General features: G+C 30.0%; 1 protein-coding gene across 1 annotated transcript in view; it reads right to left on the bottom strand.

Moving 5' to 3' along the window:
- Positions 1-19,041, bottom strand: part of LOC147063939 (cholecystokinin receptor type A-like) — a 150,799-nt gene that overhangs the window by 90,423 nt on the left and 41,335 nt on the right. Inside the window, exons 4-5 of the mRNA XM_085959121.1 lie at positions 17,388-17,588; positions 5,620-5,802 (exon numbers count right to left, since the gene is read on the bottom strand). Coding sequence (XP_085815247.1) covers positions 5,620-5,802; positions 17,388-17,588 — 384 coding nt within the window. The remainder of the gene's footprint in view (positions 1-5,619; positions 5,803-17,387; positions 17,589-19,041) is intronic.

The raw sequence follows: 19,041 nt of genomic DNA, 5'->3' as shown, positions 1-19,041 counted from the left end.
ATTTCACTAAAACCAAAAACACTGTCTTTTTATTTAGCAGGGCAGAGTAGTCAAACTTGACACACTTGGTTGTCTAAATGTTCAGTTTTTCAGCAGGTATCGCTACCTCAATAACTTGTCTGCCTCCTTGTTCATTAATTTGTTTTTTGGTTTTTCATGGAATGCCATACATGCATATTTACATACTACACTGCGATATTTAAAGTTTTTGGATTTCTATTATATTTAAAGTTATTGTTTCACATAGTATACATCGCCCTGGTAGCGTATATTTGTATAATAGTTTTCATTTTAGGCACAATGCGAAGTCATGTTTGAACAGGGCTTCGAACCGTTAATTATTTTCGTTTCGGTTTTCGTTCCGGTTCCAGTAATATAATATTATATATATTATATTGCTTCGCGCCACGCTCCAAAACCATAGCCACATTAAAAAAATATATGTTATAGCTTAACGATAACTGAAAAGGGGATTATGATCATGTTAATGCGCGTGTTTGAACATGTACCGAACCGAAATAACCGTTTTGTCAGGTTTGGTTCCGTTTTTCGTTCCGAAAAAAAATAACGGTTTTCCGGTTTTTGAGTTTCGGTAAAGTTCCGGTTCAAAGCCTTGCTTTTAAAGATACTATGCATGCACCTAAATGCACTTCACTAGTGTTGTCATATAAATCTATTGTCCATGATAAGCGTAGTAGTTGATCCGAGAAATTTGGATATATCTATATATAACTACCGAATACTTGAAGACAGTATCTGTTAGCAACACGTAGAATGTAATATAGTTCAATGAACTCAACTTTGAGGAAATACTTATGTCGGCATCTTGTTAAACTTCTGATGGAGTAACTCCTTTGGGAGGATAAAATTATCCAAACGAAGAGTGGCACAGAGTAATGCCTAGTGCCCGTAATTTCCCATTCGTTGAAGTTTCCATCACCGTTTACGTATTCCTGTCTTCAGTGCTAGATTAGAAAAGTAAAACTTTTCACAATAAAGCTCCAAAGTTAGTGGTTTGATAATTGGGTATGTATTATGAGGTCCCCGCAAGTTTGAATTGTTACAAATCTTCGGAAAATTGTAGAATATTAGCAGTCGTAAATTCCCATGAAAAGTTAATCATTCACGTTTGAGCTTTCATGAAATGAAGCTTTTGTGAAAGTTTGGTCTAATTTATTTAAGTATACGTCCTTTGTATGAAAAGATATTAAACTAATTTATAATTAGAAACATCTATTTATAACTGTTACATACTATAAATTTGACGAAAGATCTTTTAAATAATACAAAGTTTGCTTCTTATTGTTTTAAAACAATAAATTTATTTTCAACACTGAAACATCATCGGTTTTTTCATCAGATAAGCGCAATGCAGAAAAACGTTGGATCACATACCTAAAATAAATATTTTTTTCTTCTTCGCCATCATCACCAGCAAAGCAGTAATTCGAAACCGGTCATGATCTTTCAACAAATGTTTTCAACTAACTCTAACAACTAAATTCGCCGATTTATAATTCTGTAAACCATCATAAACCAACATAATTATGATAGATATCGGTTGCTTCGTCTATTCAGTGAATTTATAATCTGCTTCCTTTATTGCTCCATATAAGAGTAGTTCTTTCATCACTTGTTTATTGTCGTTTTATAGTATACATTACCTAGCAAGTATATTGGTGAATCCTTATTTTTATAGTTTACTAATGTTATATTTTGATAAATATTCATATATACACAAATATTACCAATGATATAAACACAAATTTATTAAATAAAATCGTAAAAATAATTTATATGTATATGAGATGTATATGCTTATTAAATATAAAAAATTACAAGATAAAAAGAACTTTTTATATACTTACAAAGTTTTTAAATTTTCTGTTGAATCATATAAACTTGACTTGACTAGCTTAAACGATCAAAAAAATTTGTACTTGACATGGCATATTTATTTCCATAGTAACGCACGTATATGTTAATAATTTAGTTGCTAGGACCCCAGACCCCTAGCAACCAATAATGGTGTTGAAATAACTTTTCATACAAAACATAATTAACTGAAAATGAATTCAATTCTACTTAAATATGGCTAAAAGTATTAAAAAATGCATTGGCATCGTATTCTGATATATTCTAAAAGTTTCAAATGTCTAGCTAGTCGGGAAGTTAGTTAAGAATCGATTACAAGATTTTTACCGGACAAATAAGAATACGAGATAAGAAAAACGTTCAAAAAATACGAGTATATTATATAGGTAATTATGTACACCTTTTACTTACTACTACGTTTCTAGTAAATGTAAATTTTTTCGGATATGATGGTCACGTATCAGCGTATAAAGTTGTGGATCTCAGGTCTAAAAGATTATTATGTTTTTTTTAAATGGGTATTTGGAAATAGGTTGAGTAAATGGCTAATATAATTTTTTCGTAAAAAATCTATTAATAAATAATAAGGTTGATTGTAGAGATTTATTTAAATAAGACAATTAGGTATATATTATTGTAGTCATTTCAATTAGCATGTTAAAATATAAATTATATTATATTTACATAAAAAAAGTATATTAAAAAGTCTCAATGGCCTGTAGAATGTAAGAAATATTGGAAATTGATATTCAGAAATTATCTAGTAAAAAAATAATTAAGAATGTCTTTATTTATCCACATTATAGTTTAATACGCGTTTTGTTATAGTCTGAATCTGGGAGATGACTTTCATCGATGTACTCAATAATGACACCGATTTTTTTAAACTATAGGCGAGTATTAATAATTTCAATAAAAATAACTCTAATTAAAACATAATGAGATATTATGTGTAATAAGCAAATCACCCATAAAATGTCAGTAAGTAAAAAATATCATCATCATCATCATTATATATATTTTTTTACTATTCAAATAGTTTTAAATGTTTAGATTTTCCATACGCCATATAAAAACAAAAACGTTAAATCACTCCAGCAAAACCACCAATTTACATGGAGCCAACAAAGCAAGAGCTTGTTAATTCAACTTAATAGCAATACAAACTTTTGACAGCATTTTGTGCAAGTGATCGTTCATTAATCGAAGTTTTTTTTCTATCTTTGGTTTCTTCGACGCAGATAAATTGTGTTTTTATAAATTTGTTTTTTTCTGAAAAGAACACTTTTTACCGCAAAACATAATTTAGTGTGATGAAAAGCGGCAGCTCTCAGATGCCGTTAAAATGCTGTAACCATTATTTATATTTTGTGTATTTTTCATTTTTAAATGCTGCATTCTATAATTAATGTTTCTTTGTTTTATATTATAGTTTTTTTCAAAACATCGTATATTTTTAAATGATATAAAAGTGCGACAACACGATATGGGCATTGCTCCTCTTCCTCCAACAACTCTCTTGATTCATATTAACAAGTTTATAGTCCGGTATACCAATAATTAGAGAAATAATAAATTATTGTGACCATTAAATGTTAAGTCGATACTGCCAGCAAAATAAAGAAAGTCATTGGATTCATCCGCTTTGTTTGCTTTCTTGACGAAAAAATGTTTCTCTCAAATATGATTAAAACCAACTAACATCAGCTGTTTCTGGCCTCGCTATTTTTAAACACCGTATAAACCAGTATTCGCTAACCTTTTTAGGTGCATGTGCCAAAATTTTCCAAATATTGTTTTTCGACGGTAAAAAAATGAAAAAAAAGTTTTTAAGAATTCCATTAAAAAATTACAATTAGATTCTTGAGACTGTGTTTTTCACCGTATTTCTAACTAAAAGTATATCTTTCATTCTTTGAATATATTTTCCCTTGTTTTTTAAATTGTCAAACAGATCATGGGAACATTTTAACCACGCTTTTTGAACTATTACTTCTTTTGGCGCGTTTCGGAAAATAGATCAGAGTGTATTTTTGAAGTGTGACGAAGTTGCGCACGCAAATCTAACGCATTAATTTGGCGTGGGGCAGAAGTTTTTCCCGCCGATGCAACATAATTTATTTTGCGTGGCGACGTTCGGGTGTTTTAAATGCTGGAGGTTTGTAATTTTTGGCTGTGATATTGAGGGCTGTGGCTTGGGCCGGTTGGGTAAAGACTGAATGTTGCAACTTTTATATATGAGTAAAATTAATATCAATAAATAAATAAATTTTGTGAATGTTGAGTTGGTAAATAATTCAAACAATGGTATGTTGTAAATTTACAATATTTAGACATTTCATATACAAAAATACATATTTTTATAGTTTAGGATAATATTTATCGTATATATCATGTCAATTTATTTATTAGAGGTTTGTAATAATTGAAGACAATAATAATTATTATGTTTCATCACAAAAGCCAATATCACGTTTTAGTTAAACCATTAAATAGGGCATAGGCTATGTTTTACTTTTGATTTGTAATAAATTATTATTGTTAACAAAAATAGTTGTACAGTCATCTGTTTAAGCAAAGATGGTCGAAATAGCGGTTTGCCAGATTTTTCAAACACAGGTTTTGAGATTTTTTTCTTCCAAAGTGAGTACATTCTGCAATAATATTTTGTTTTGTTATTTTTGTTTTGTTAGGCCAAAGAAGTATAACTTCTAACGCGCGTACATTAATACACGCACCGATTTTTTTTATTTTCACTAGTATGTTAAATATGATTTATTAAATTAAATAAAGCGTACGCATTTGCCTTCACTGACACTTGATACGGCGAACGTCAGCTAGATCTAATAATTATTGTGACCAATAACAAAGATAACCTTTAATGATAACAAAATTTGTTGTCCAATAGAAGTATTGTCAGCTTCAAAATATACCTATAGGTGTACGAAAAGATGAAATATTAATAAAGTGTCCGGAAATACTATGCATAGAAAATTAAATTTGTAAATCGTTAACGTACCAGCTAACTTTTCTTACGTGCCACCTCTGGCACGCGTGCCATAGGTTTAGCAACCCTGGTATAAAGTGTATTCTTATTTTAACTATTTAAATCAGTAATTACATAAGTATCTTATAGCTTAGTAAATGGGAAATAATTAGACTATTTTTAAATTTGTCGACAATACCCTAACAATAAAATGGTATATTAAACTGTTTCGATATTATGAGACAATACAATATATATATTTAAGCAATGATTATTTTGAATTTATTATTATCATAAAATAATATACCTGCTCAAAGAGGAAGTAAATTTTTAGAATATTTGGTTTTTAGTAATTTGTATAAACCACCTTCAATTATATATATATATATTGAAAAACAATATGTAATTATTATTGCCAAATAAGGAATACGACCCATACCCATGTCTCCAAACACAAGCACTCTGTCACTACACCATGGATAGGTAAGAAATGCTATTTAATAGTAAAATGAAAGCATGCAATAATATACAAAATAAAGACTTGGTTACATAATAATGGTAAAGTATAAAAAGCACAGCTATTATTTAACTAAAAATAGCTGAAAGCACTTTGAGGAAAATAACCTTATTTTTCAATTAGTCGTAATTAGGAAGTTAGTTTCGTTGAAATGGGCACACCGTATATAATACTGATTTCCCTAATGTGTTACGCCACGCCGCTATGTTACACAATGCTAGCAAATTAATTTTCCACTTACTTTGTCTTTGGCACGACGAATTGTGTTTGATTTCCCTCTTCAACCCCTTCCACAGCTTGCTGACAATGAGCGAATACGCAAGGCTCATGATGAGCAGTGGCACCAACAGCAGCATGCCATCCAAGAAGAGGTTGTATGCCTGCTCCGAACCTTCGCTGGGCCATTCTTCTCGGCACTTATGAGCTGAATAACAAAGAAAATAACGTGACATTAAGCTTTTTGATACAATATACAATGTAGATATATCACGCAAAGAACGTTTAAGGGGGATGCTTATACCAGCAGAGGCACCTAGCGGAAAAATACGAAGCTTTCAATTTGAGACATTTTTTTGATAATTTACCGACATTTTGAATTTGCCCGCAGATCTTCAAATACTCAATGAAGAAATAGACTGATTATTATTATTAATAAACTTATATTTTTTTAAGCTGGGGCGCTTCTCTACCTATGTCTCACTTAGTATTTTTGAAAGATATTGTTTATGAATTTATCAGATTTATAAGTGCACATATAAGCCCACGTGTCACCTCATGTAATTAATTACTTGAGGCCAAAACTAGTGATAGCATGAGCTACGAACTATATTTTGTCATTCTGTTTATATGGGATGTTTGCTGTTTGCTAAGTTGAACGTGTAGAACTCCGTAGCTTGTCTTACGATCTCAGCCCGCACACATATCTCACAACTATTGTCGAACATAAACTTCTAATCCACGTGTCAAAACTGTGAACTAACAAGCCCCTACTGTTTAGTTAATCGCTCTTCCATTTTCAAACGAGGAATGCCCCTAAATTTATCATTTCATTTTACGCTTCCGTGGTGTACAGATCTATAAATTTACGTATTTTGATGCTTTTTATAATAAAAAGGTCTAAAAACGACCAGGAAAATAATATATATTTTTTTTTTATTTATTGTGAAGAAAAAAGTCGTACCTAAAAAGAGAGCCGATACATTATTTAAGCACGCGTTACCGCCATGGCAGGTGCGTCACTGAGAAGTTTTCTATATGCGACTATAGAGACTTTGTCTTGTTGTTTGACGAGATTTTGTTGTTGGACAGTACACACGCTTAGTGGTAATTTAGGTGAAAGTTTTTATGCTGAGGTGTAAAAAACTATTTGTAAAATCTATCAACAATCCAGGTTGAGAGTCTTCTTAGTTTTTTCTACAAAAATATATTTTTGCATATTTTGTTTTTAGAGTTACAAGTACTTATTTAAAGTTAGGGTAGTACCTGCCACCCATCACTTTTTTGTATACTAATGAACAATCGATATAATTTATAAGATATTAACATATAAGCGACTTTACTTTTAAACTACATATCGATACTTATTTATTATTGATGGAGGATTATCAGCTTTTCAAAGTTTGTCGGTGAAAAATCTTTAAAATTCCAAAGCGTAAAATCGTAAACAGTTAAGGATGATAATTTGTCAGACTAAGTTGAATTTCGTCTCGAAAATGTTTACCGGAAGTGAAAAGTTCTGCCACAGTATTAAGTCGAGCTGCGTTTGTGTTTCGGAAAACTTTTCAATAACCGAAAAACAAATTATTAGAAGGAAACACTGCAAAGGGAAGGTATTTCTTTGTGGAAGTAATTTGATACTTCCGAATACGCGTAACTATATAAGTTCACAAAACAAATTTCCTAATCGTTTTCAATTTTTTAATTTAATAGTTTTAATGCTGCAAGCTGCTTCCAGATCAAATTTAAAACGTGTATGTGAATAAATCGTTTAATTATTGGATTATATTATTCATGATTGAGTTTGACTACAACAACCTGGCAGTGGCGAGGGGTGGAGGTAGGCTGTTAAAATTCGATATAAATAGTGCATACTAAACTTTGTCAGTCATACTTATTTGCTTTTATTGAACTAAGAATAAAATTTAAGAGGTTATCGCAAGACAATGATATGCCACATAATTATGCATTTATTGAGTTTAAATAAAACCAATTTCCAGGGCACACACTCACGTTTTACTAAAGACACTTTAAATATATATATATACAGAGATATCAAAATGATCTATGTGTAGTTCTTCAAAATTCAAAGTTTGCTCTAAAATGGTATAACATGATATGCCACACCAGTCAAAATGGACACCGGTCAGTCATCCACGCCTTCTTGCTCCAAACAAAATAATTATTTGTGCGATATATCAAACATCTTAAATGAGGATAGTGATTTTTTCTATTACAATAGTGATGTTGATCAAGAATATGTGAACAACGAACATAAGCTGGCGTGCAGTCCCCCCCCCCCCGCTTTGTTTCCCCATCCGTTCATCTCGTTCACTCCCATTGAAAATTTGCAACAGTTGAATGCGATGGCACAATGCTTTCCGTCTGACGTGTACGCCAGTTTATAGAACACAAACTATGTTTCTGTGGCATATCATTGTATTGTGCAAATAGTGCACACATTTTTAGTCATAAGTACGTATTTGTTTTTGTTGAATTAAGAATACATATTATTTTATTTTGGATTGTTTTTTTTTTAATTTATTAAGCCCTGCCTTTCCAATCCACAATAAATAACAAATATTTAATAGATAAACAAATATTTTTGACTATTATCTACTATGGCTTGAATTAGGCAAATTATTCAATTGAATTAAAAAAAAAACTAATAATCACTGTAAGTAGATTAATGTAATGCAAACATATACATTTGAGTGACAAAGCTTAGTGTGAACTATTTATGTCGAATCTCAACAGCCTACCTCCACCCCTTGCCACTATAACCTGGATTGTATCCTGATTTCCTCCTACAAATACCACTATTAGGGACATTGGTCATACTTACAATTATAAAAATAAACGAAAAAGTCTTGTAACTAAAGTAGTTTTCATAGAAAATGATAATATAATAATAATATAACATATCATGATAATAAAAGAACAAAAAGAATAGCTACGGGAAAGCTATAATTTTATATATATATATATATATATATATATATATATATATATATATCGGTCGTATTTTTTAATTTATACATACTAGTTTAAGAAAGAAAAAAAAGAGATAAAAAGAATTGGAAAAAGAAAAACACACAATTGAATTGCAAATAGGGTCAATTAAACAAAATGTTGGAAATAGCGCGTTTAAAAAACCTTATTTACACTTATAACGATAGGTTATTAATACAGACTAATAAAATATAAACAATTATAGGGCCGAGTATAAAGTATAGTAGGTACGTGGCATGTAATAAGTTAAGAATTTTACATCACCACTTACTTATAACTGTGTGAAATAATTAGTTGAGATAATATTTATGTATATACCAGTAGCAAAGGGTAGAGGTAGGCTGTTAAAATCCCATATAAATAGTGCATACTAAATTTTGTCAATTATACATTTGTTTTCATTGAACTAGGACTACAATTTACATTATTTATGGTGTTGGTTATTTTTTAAACTTCAGTCAAAAATATTCATATATCTATAAAATATCTATAACTATGACATTAATGATTAAACTATACATAATTTTGGCTATTTTATAGATATAATAATATTTTAAGCAGGGAAAATTTAAAAAAAAAACTGACAAACAACATAATATTATATTGTATTCTTAATTCGACGAAAACAAAAGTATGAATAAAAATAGTGTGCAAAATTTTGTCGGATTGCCCAAAGTATACCAAAACTATTATGGTTTGGTTAGGCTGGGCTTAATTGATTTTTTTTAAATTAACCAACTCCATCTGTAAATTATAGTCTTAGTTCATTAAAACAAATATGTATGACTGACAAAGTTCAATGTGCACTATTTTATGTCGGATCTAAACAGCCTACATACACCCTTCGCCACTGGTGTATATATAAGTGGTTCACAATAATTATAGATCAAGTCCATCAAAATGAGATAAAACTTCTCCTGAGATAAAACTTCCTGAGATAAATCCTGAGATAAAACTTCTCCTAAAGTTAAAACTCCTTTTGTAAAATTCAGGAATGGTTTCACTGTATATACTTACCATAGTTTGATAGTAAATGGATCAATTAAAATAAATAGTCGAAACATAAAGTATATTCAGGTATTAATAATATTAGCAAATGCCTCTTTATACTGTTGAAGGAATTGTCAAAATGGGCATGATTCATATTCAATTTGATGCCTTATCAATATACTACTATTGCCATTTATGCAGAAAATTGTAGAGCTATGATTGTGGTATTAATACACAATATTAAAGAAATCTGTTTTATCTAGCCACTGAATAAATCCATAATTATTGTGAACCACCCAAATATCAGTCATGTTGTATAAATTATATATTATTATCTATTGTGAGAAAGAATAGAAAAAAGAGATTGGATGAAAAATGCGTTTTTTTTTAAATCAGGGTCGTTGGAAATTGCGCGTTTCGTGAAGTAAGTGAGTTATAAATGGATGAACGGTGAAAAGATAACTTACTATCATAATTATTATGGGAGCGTCGAATGAATGAGTTTTGGTCAAAAATAGAAAGTCTTCGGCTGACATTTAATGAGAAGCTTGGTGTCGTGTAAATCTCGATGGACAATGAAACTTCACTCTTTTGAGCAGGATTGGCCAGTCAATAAAATAATTTATAACTTTGACAAGAAAATACTTATCTGACAGTCAACGTCAATTTACATGAGACATCATCACCATGAAAGATTTAGTAGTTGAAATGACAATTTCGGTGGTATTTCTGTTATTATACGAATCGAAATTGTATGATCTAAAATTGTCGTACTCTAGACATCTATTTTGTGTCTAGTCTTTCAAAGCGTACCGTACATAAATATAACGTACTAAGTTTCTAAACGTCTGAAGCAAGCTCAATTGATGAAAAATAAAGTAAGTACTTTCATTTTTAAATCTGTACCTGATTTCGAGTTAATATGTATACGGGAAATAAACGAAACAGCCATTGATAGCGATACATACCTTTGTCAATAATTGATCCCAAGCGACCGTAATATGAGGTACTATTTTATATCATGGTTGGGCCATTTATATTCCCATTCCATTCCTTGTGTCCCTACCCACGTCATAATCCCCAGTGTTATTGTCAACAGACAATCGACAAGCAATTACGGGTAATGAGAGAACGTGTTGCAAAGAACATTGAGTTACGACCAACTAGCCGACGCGAGCGGGCTTCTGACAGCTTACCGTGGCTAGTAATTTCATTGAACACACAAACAAATTCAGGAGTGACTTCAAGTGAATCAAGAGTGAACCAAAATTAACTCAATACAGTCTGCAAGAAATTCGGATATACAAATCATCATCTTTTATTCACCCTTATGTATCATCCATAAACTGTGTATTCAAGTGACGTGAACAAGGTGACCCAAACAAACTAGTGCGTGAGTGTATGACGCGTGACAATGCCAGTACGCGCACGCCCTCAAATCATCATAAAGGTCAGTGCCTCGTATTCTTGTTCATAACCCCCTTCCCCTATATCCGGAATTCTCAGCATCACATTCCAATTAATACAGTCTACTTAAAATATATTTTTTTGTTGTAAATACAAAAAAAACATGCGATTGAGAAGGAATAGTGAAATATTTACAAAAAAATGCATTAATTAAAGTGTACACTGATTATCTTATTATTAGAAAATTCTATGGTTGCTGCGAATTATATTATAATATGCTATACTCCTAAATCTTGTGTATTATTTTATTAAAATAAATAAAACAATGAAATAGTTATATGGTTATTGAAATAATAAAAAAAAACAATGTATGCACGAGTACAATACAATTCTTTGCGAACAGAGTAATTGAAAAATTTGACATACATATGTTTTTCAACAGTCGTTGAATCTACAAAAACTAAGCGAATACGAAATATATCAGAGTAAATAAAAGATGAGTAAATGTGGTTTCAGTTACTTTCAAAATTAGTAGGAACAAAATAAACCTATAGATTAAAGTAAATATGGATGGTCGGTTATGGTTATGTATTCTAGAAATGTTTGTGAAAGACACAACAGCTGCATGTGGCATTACAGTTGCCTAAACAAAAGCTTCCGGGGTATCACTACGAGAGTTAACAAGTATTCATTTTTTTTTTAACCGAAAAGCTCCTTTTATTACAATACTTGTATCAATTCAAAAGTTATTGAAACTTAGGATTTTTTTTTTGCTATAATACAATTCCAATGTCGTATTTTTTTGCAATTATACCGACGCAACGAAGCGATTCTAACATTTAAAAAATCTAATATGTCACATTTATCACATTTTTATGTATTTAGGCAGTTAATTATTACAATAAGTTAACCGTCTGAACTGTCAAAAGGTGCTATATTTTAACAGCCCCTCTCTTGGCTGTGTTAACTTTTAGAGCGAGATAGAGTACGTCAATTTTACATATTGAGAATTGAAATGCAAGATACGACTGTGACTAAGATTAGTTAGTTAGACACTGCCTGAATTTATAGTTCTGAGTGAGCTGTCAAATACCGAGTGGCTAGTAGTAGCATAATATTTGTTTTACTACATGCCACACTTGGAATGACATGACTAATAAAATTGTAGGTTGTGTTTGACGCTTTGATACTCAATTTTGGCGTTCGGGTGGATACGTCAGCACGAACATATACGAATTTGACCGAAATCTCCTAATATATATAATATATACCAACCTAAATATTCGCCGTATAACGAATTTACCAATTATTGTACATAATCGCCGATAGCCGTCGATAACAGCCTTGAGCCTCAAGTAACAGTATCAAATACTAATCAACTACTAATAATTATAAGTTATAACTACTCAGTATTATTTTCCAATTGATATTATATAATCAAAAGTACTAAATATTTTTTAATAATTGTTATTTAAGTCCTAGCCTTGACAATATTCTTGATAAGTTAACAAGTGATTTTCAAGTTATCAACTTACTGCTCATAATACTTCAATAACTAATATTCAAAGTAAAAAATGACTATATAATTACAAGATAAAAAAAAGATTTTATATAGCACGTTTTGAAATTTTCTGTTGAATCATATAAACTTGACAATTCTGTGTATTAATAATTTAGGACAAATAAGGCAATTGTCAACAATTCGTTTTTTTGCTATTTTGCAACAAACAAACAAAATAGAGAATAATGAAATGTCATTTTGATTTCCATAGTAACGCACGTATATATAAATAATTTAGTTGCTAGGACCACCCACTTAGCAACGAACAATAGTGGATTGGATTACGGATTTCTTCCGAAATAACTTTTCATACAAAACAGAATTAACTGAAAATGAATTCAATTCTACTTAAAGATGGCTGAAAGTATTAAAAGAATGCATTGGCATCGTGTTCTGATATATTCTCAAAGTTTCAAATGTCTAGCTAATCGGGAAGTTAGTTAAAAATTGATTGCAAGATTTGTACTGGATAAACAACCACCAGACAAACAAGAATACGAGCTAAGAAAAACGTTGTAAAATGACGTTTAGTTTCTTTCAATTATGCGTATTCAATATTTTTTTTACTATGATATCTCAGATCCCCAATTACTAAAATAAAAATATAAGCTTTAAGATGATTCTTTTGTTTTTTAGCTACTTAATGTCTACCTATCTACCATGCAAGATGAAAATAATTTTATTTGTCATCAAATTTGTATGATAAGTATTGGGTTGGCTTTTATGCGTGTTGTTAAAAGGTATATATTAAAAAAATTACTGGTATAACATTCAATTTACACCTTTGTTACCGGATTTGACCCAAAATTCACTTAGACAAAAAGAAAATGTAATAAATAATAATCTTAGAGATGTGGATGTAATGCATCAAATAAACAATAATACAAAAAATGTTAAAAAGAATATAAATAAGTAGGTACTTACTTGAATTTAAGTCAAAATTAAGAAAATTTTAATTTAATTTTTAAATAAAATAATATTATAGGTAGGTACTAATAATAAAATATTCTTGTAATATTATTTAGTCTTTCGTTACTCTAGAAAACAATGGTAATGTTTTACGAAAACTACTAAAATCCATATATAAACTGACAACAACATTATATTTCAAAAACAACCGTTACGGAAAACACGATTTAAAGGATAAAAAATTTTTTCCAGATATGTTTATTATGTAAAAATATCTATAAAATATTTCAGTGTATCGTAAAAATAACATGAAAGATTTAGAATGTATGCAATATTTTACGCTGGAATTTTACGAAAAGGAAAGGTTGAAAAAATATATAGACACCTACAATGAATAAATAGATTGTTGTTTGATTTTTATTTTTTTTATCAGCGCTTTGCCTCAAATTTTCGAGAATTGAAATTTGAGTAAGTATAAGTTGGTTGGTTGTAGTCCTATATAAATGAAAAATGAGACAACTGGGCGCTAGGACAATTGGACGCCGCACTGCCGAATGAAATAAATAAACGTTCGTTACGATTTTATACATAAACTATTCGAGGAATAGTAATCAGTTTCTATCTACTACTTGATCTTAGCATAATGTTTTTTATTCCAAATTGAGAAATATTATGCCTGAGGCTTTATATAAAATTGAAAGAACCCCCTTCTCGTTGCAATTTAAAAATATGCACAAATAAATCATTATTTACGTATGCATATTTAAATTCTCACCAAGTATTAAATAATAATATAGTAATTTAAATATAAATCATAATATTTAATATATTTATATTTTAAGTACCTACATATTATAATTCATGAAAGCCTATTTACTTTCGTATTTCATTAAATTTCGTGGCGCCCACCTTCCCTGGCACCGAATCGTTCTAGACCTATATATACTTATGTACAATTTTCATCAATATTGGTTTCATAGTTTTTGAGGTATCATCAAACAAATGGCAGACAGACAGACATTTTTTTAATTATATTAGTGTAGATGTGCATTCAATTAAAAAAAAAATGGACCGAATGGGATTTGCACCTGTATCAGTCGAATTTTAGGCGCTGTCGTTTACTGTGTAAGCTTCTAATGCACTCATTACACATTCTTAATAATCGAGACCATAGCCTAGATCTAATATTGCGTATGGTTTGCTGTTATGTTCTCTACATGCTTTTTATGGTAAGATGGTAAGCATGGTAAATCGGGAGACACTACGGAGAGTTGAATTTATAGAAATGTGTCTGTATAATTAATGTATCCTCGAAATTCCTTGGACTGATCTGGTGAAAAATATTGACATTTTCAGATATACGAGAAAGGACCAAAAACTTCAGCGTAGTATCAAAATCAGAAAATTAAAGTACCTCACCCACATTTTGTGAAGATTAAAAAGTACAGTACCTATTCCCTAATTTTTTATATTAGGAAAGATCAATAGTAAACGTAGCAGAGAATGATGTCGTATTTTGTGGCTTATTGTTCAGGGTAGCAGATCGGTCTCATGGTGGCCAAACTTCGTTAGGGGATGGCACGGTGCACTGACTAATGAGTCTTTTGACAAAAAATTGTAATTTCAATAAAAGTTGTAGAATCTTGTATACCTATTATTAAATATTTTTTTTAAATTAAAAAATAGCAATATAATAACAATATTTTTTAACATTAGCTATTGCGTCATTTACCCTTTCCCATAAAAAATATTATATTTAGGTTAAAGACACTTGAAAAAAAAATCATCTGGCTAAACACTGACACAGTATAGAGGCCGTAGTCATTTATTCGGATTCTATAAATAAACATGTCAGAATTTAAATTACTCATGAATTTAGAGTAAACGCCATTTTTATCGCTTATTTTGTCAAAATGACAATTTTATTCAGCATTGTATGCTGAAAAAATTATAAACATTTTCCCCAAAATATTATTATTTCATTTGATAATCTAATTGAAAAAAATATCGTATCATTGTGTTTAGGTAATAATATAATCACTAAGTTACACATTTTTTTTTCTTTTAAATTATTTTCTTCTTTTTCTTTGGTACTATTATAGACTGGGGTTGATTTTGGCCGACTAAAACACTCACCTCTCTGTTCGGTCCTCTGTTTCTTTTCGCCATAGTCGATCACTCCTGGTGATTGCAGGTGTATTTATAACTAAGGTCACCATTCATTTATTTAAATAGACAGTTGTATATTTGAGTATAGTGTCGTTATTTTATTCTGAAAAACTCAGGTTTGTTTTCAATTTAAAAAAACTAATCTTGATTTCGCCAAAGCCAAAAAAATATCGGGTATACTATAAATTGGCATCTTTAGTTTAAGATAGAGTATTTATATTAATATATATTTTTGTTTCCAAAACTATATATTAAATTAGAATAATTGTTATTATAATTAAATTAATAATTAACATTGTTGTTTTTATTTATTAAAAAACGCATTTTTTTTGTAGTACTTATTGCACTTTTAATCAAGAGATTAGGACAATATTATTCATGTACCTATTGTTATATTATTTCTTCGCTTTGGATTTTGTTTGATAAATATTGTTTTAAAAAAATGTATTCAGTTGAAAATGTCCCTCTGAGGCGGACGAAGCCGGTCCTAATATCTTGATTAAAAGTGAAATAAGTACTACAAAAAAAATCCGTTTTATTAAATAAAAACAACAATATAATGCAGTTCCACCATGAATTGACAGTTAACAAATAAAATAAAATAACTAACATGTTAGATAGCTTTTAATTTTGAGATCAATAAATAATATAACAACAGGAAATTGCACGAACTTTCTAAAAAAAAATTATTCAACGAATAATCCACAAGATTTAAGAATGTGACATTCTAATTATTGAACATACATACATGATTTTGAAAATACTTCTGAGATAAAATATTATAACCAATAGAAAAAATCGTTTTTGAAAAAAAGTCGAAATTAAATATGACACCTTAGCATAGTGGTCTATGTGTGTCGGCGTGAAACCGGAGAGATGCAAGTTCGATTCCTGCTGGGTGGCCTACTTTTTTCAAAAATTTTTTTTTTCTATTTGTTGTAATATAATTTCTCAGAGGTATTTTCAAAATTATATAATATGCCAAATAATTAGAATGTTACATTCTTAAATCTTGTGAATTATTTGTTGATTAAAAAAACAGTTAATCAAAAATGAACCATTACTTGTCATTTACATTACGCATTGGCAGTGTAGGTATATTCTATTAGTAGCAAATGTAGTGATAAAATATTTTTCCATTTTTATGTAATATTAAAACTACTTATAATATCCTAATTATTGAACATACCTACATAATCTTGAAAACACTGTAAGTATAAAAAAATATAATATATCCAATAGAAAAAATCTTTTAAAAAAAATTAAGACAGCCCGCTGGAATCGATTCTGCATCTCTAGGGTATCACGCCCACGCACATATACTACTATGCTAAAGGAGTCACACTTAATTGCGACAAATTTTAACGGCTTTTAATACTTACCGAAGCGCTTTCCAAATTGAGCTATTATTGGCGATCGGCTACTATCGCCGATTAATACAATGGACGCTAAAGACGCGCCTAGCGCATAATGATTAGGTGGTCATTCGATATAATTAGCATGCTATTTAAATGTGGTAAATAAAAAGTAATTATCTAGTCAGCAGTCAATGTGTTAAATATTATCAACAATAATTACTCTAGTTATCACTATTAGACCAGGAATACGGTGCCGGTGCTGTCTTATTCAAGAACATTAAAAAGACAATATACAGGCTGCGTAACGATTTGTATCGTGTTGATTTGACAATCAATGCGAAGGAAACCATATTACAAGTGTAATAAATAACCAAATACAATTATTACCTTTTCCCCTCATAGCTTTCAAAGTAGAAACAGCCAGTATCGGACTATTCCAAGCCAGGCTGGCTATCCACACTACGGCTATCATTTTGTAGGCGTGAAACTGGGTTTGCCATCTGCGCGACTTCAGGGGTCGGCAAATTGCGAAGTATCTTTCCAGTGAGATGGCGACGAGGGTCCAGACGCCCACGGATACCGACACCGCTGTAACAATAAAACACGTAATCGTTTTTAGTAAAATCGTGGTTAAGACAAAGAGACCAATCTTACATTTATGTCGTGTTGTACAAAGCTACTGTTTAGCTTTTGATCAAAGACTTTAAGACTAGAAAGACAATACATTTTGAAGTTGATAAGCACATCAACTGTTTCTCAAACGGAAATATATTTTAATGATTATATAATGATTAGGGATCCCCGACAATTTTTGATACATATGAATTCCGGGATTAGTAAGCATAATCCCGAAACTTTCGTGATTGATTTTTTTTTATCAATTATAATCAATTAACATGCGTAAAAAATCAGTATGTTAGTGACGTGTATGTGCCTGCACATGTCAAATGTCACAAGGGGAATCGCCGGATGCTCACGGGTAATAAATAACCACGTTTTACTGCCATATACAATCGTCAAACAACATCAGAAAAATAATAAATCCGTTTATTTAAAACCAGTTAGACGCCACGGACGTGCGAGTACGCACTTCTTTCTTCTCGTACGTCAAATTTTATGAATGTATGATTTAATTTTCTCATTGAATTTAATTGTTCATTAACAATTGACACAATATCTACGAATGGATAGCAATAATTGTTAGAATCTCAGAATGTTTGTGAATTTATTATGTTTACTGCCCTCATAAGGAAAGAGGAAGCTTTTCGACAAAATGACAAATTGTATACAGATAATGCTCTATGTGAAATTCTGAACCATTTGAAATAAAATCAACAGTGGTATAAAATTTATTTCAGTATAATAATCGACATATTGTGTTTTGTTTTTTTTTTTCACAAAAACTGTAGTTATTCTAAACAAAAAGACATTATAACGAGTTTCATAAACAAAAACACAGCATCGATTAAAAATATACTGATTGTTGCTTATACCATATAAATATCTAATGATTCATACAAATTATTTAAAAATTTATTAAGAAAAGTTCAAAAAATATTAATGTCTCATTATCTCAAAATGTGACTTTGGCAAAAAGCTGCCTTTTTGCTTACAGGGGCAGTATAGTATTATGTATTGTATTTATTGTCAACACAACATTATGTTATTATCTTTTCTTGAATAAATAAATAAAACTGATTTACTTTCACATTAATATTTATATTATAATATTATTTATTCCATTACATCTATGTATTTACAAAATTGAACATACACAATTTTAAGAGTAAATAATATCTTAGATAGTATGTATTAATTAGACAAGACATTTTTTACTAATTTTATCAATGCTATTCCTATGTATAAAATGTATATTAACTATCGAAAAAAATGCCAATCCCGGGATCGTTAAACTGTAATCCCGAAATCCTGGGATCAAAATTTTGGCTCTGGATTGGATTTCCTAAACATGATATTATATTATATAAAATTATTGAATATTTATTTGCTCTTTACGATTGCAAATTGTTACTTATGAAAT

This window comes from Rhyacophila brunnea, unplaced genomic scaffold (assembly GCF_057557595.1).
Source record: "Rhyacophila brunnea isolate RB1 unplaced genomic scaffold, BYU_Rbru_1.0 scaffold_8, whole genome shotgun sequence".
In the NCBI taxonomy this organism is placed as follows: Eukaryota; Metazoa; Arthropoda; class Insecta; order Trichoptera; family Rhyacophilidae; genus Rhyacophila; species Rhyacophila brunnea.
This window is presented reverse-complemented; position numbering and strand designations above follow the sequence as displayed.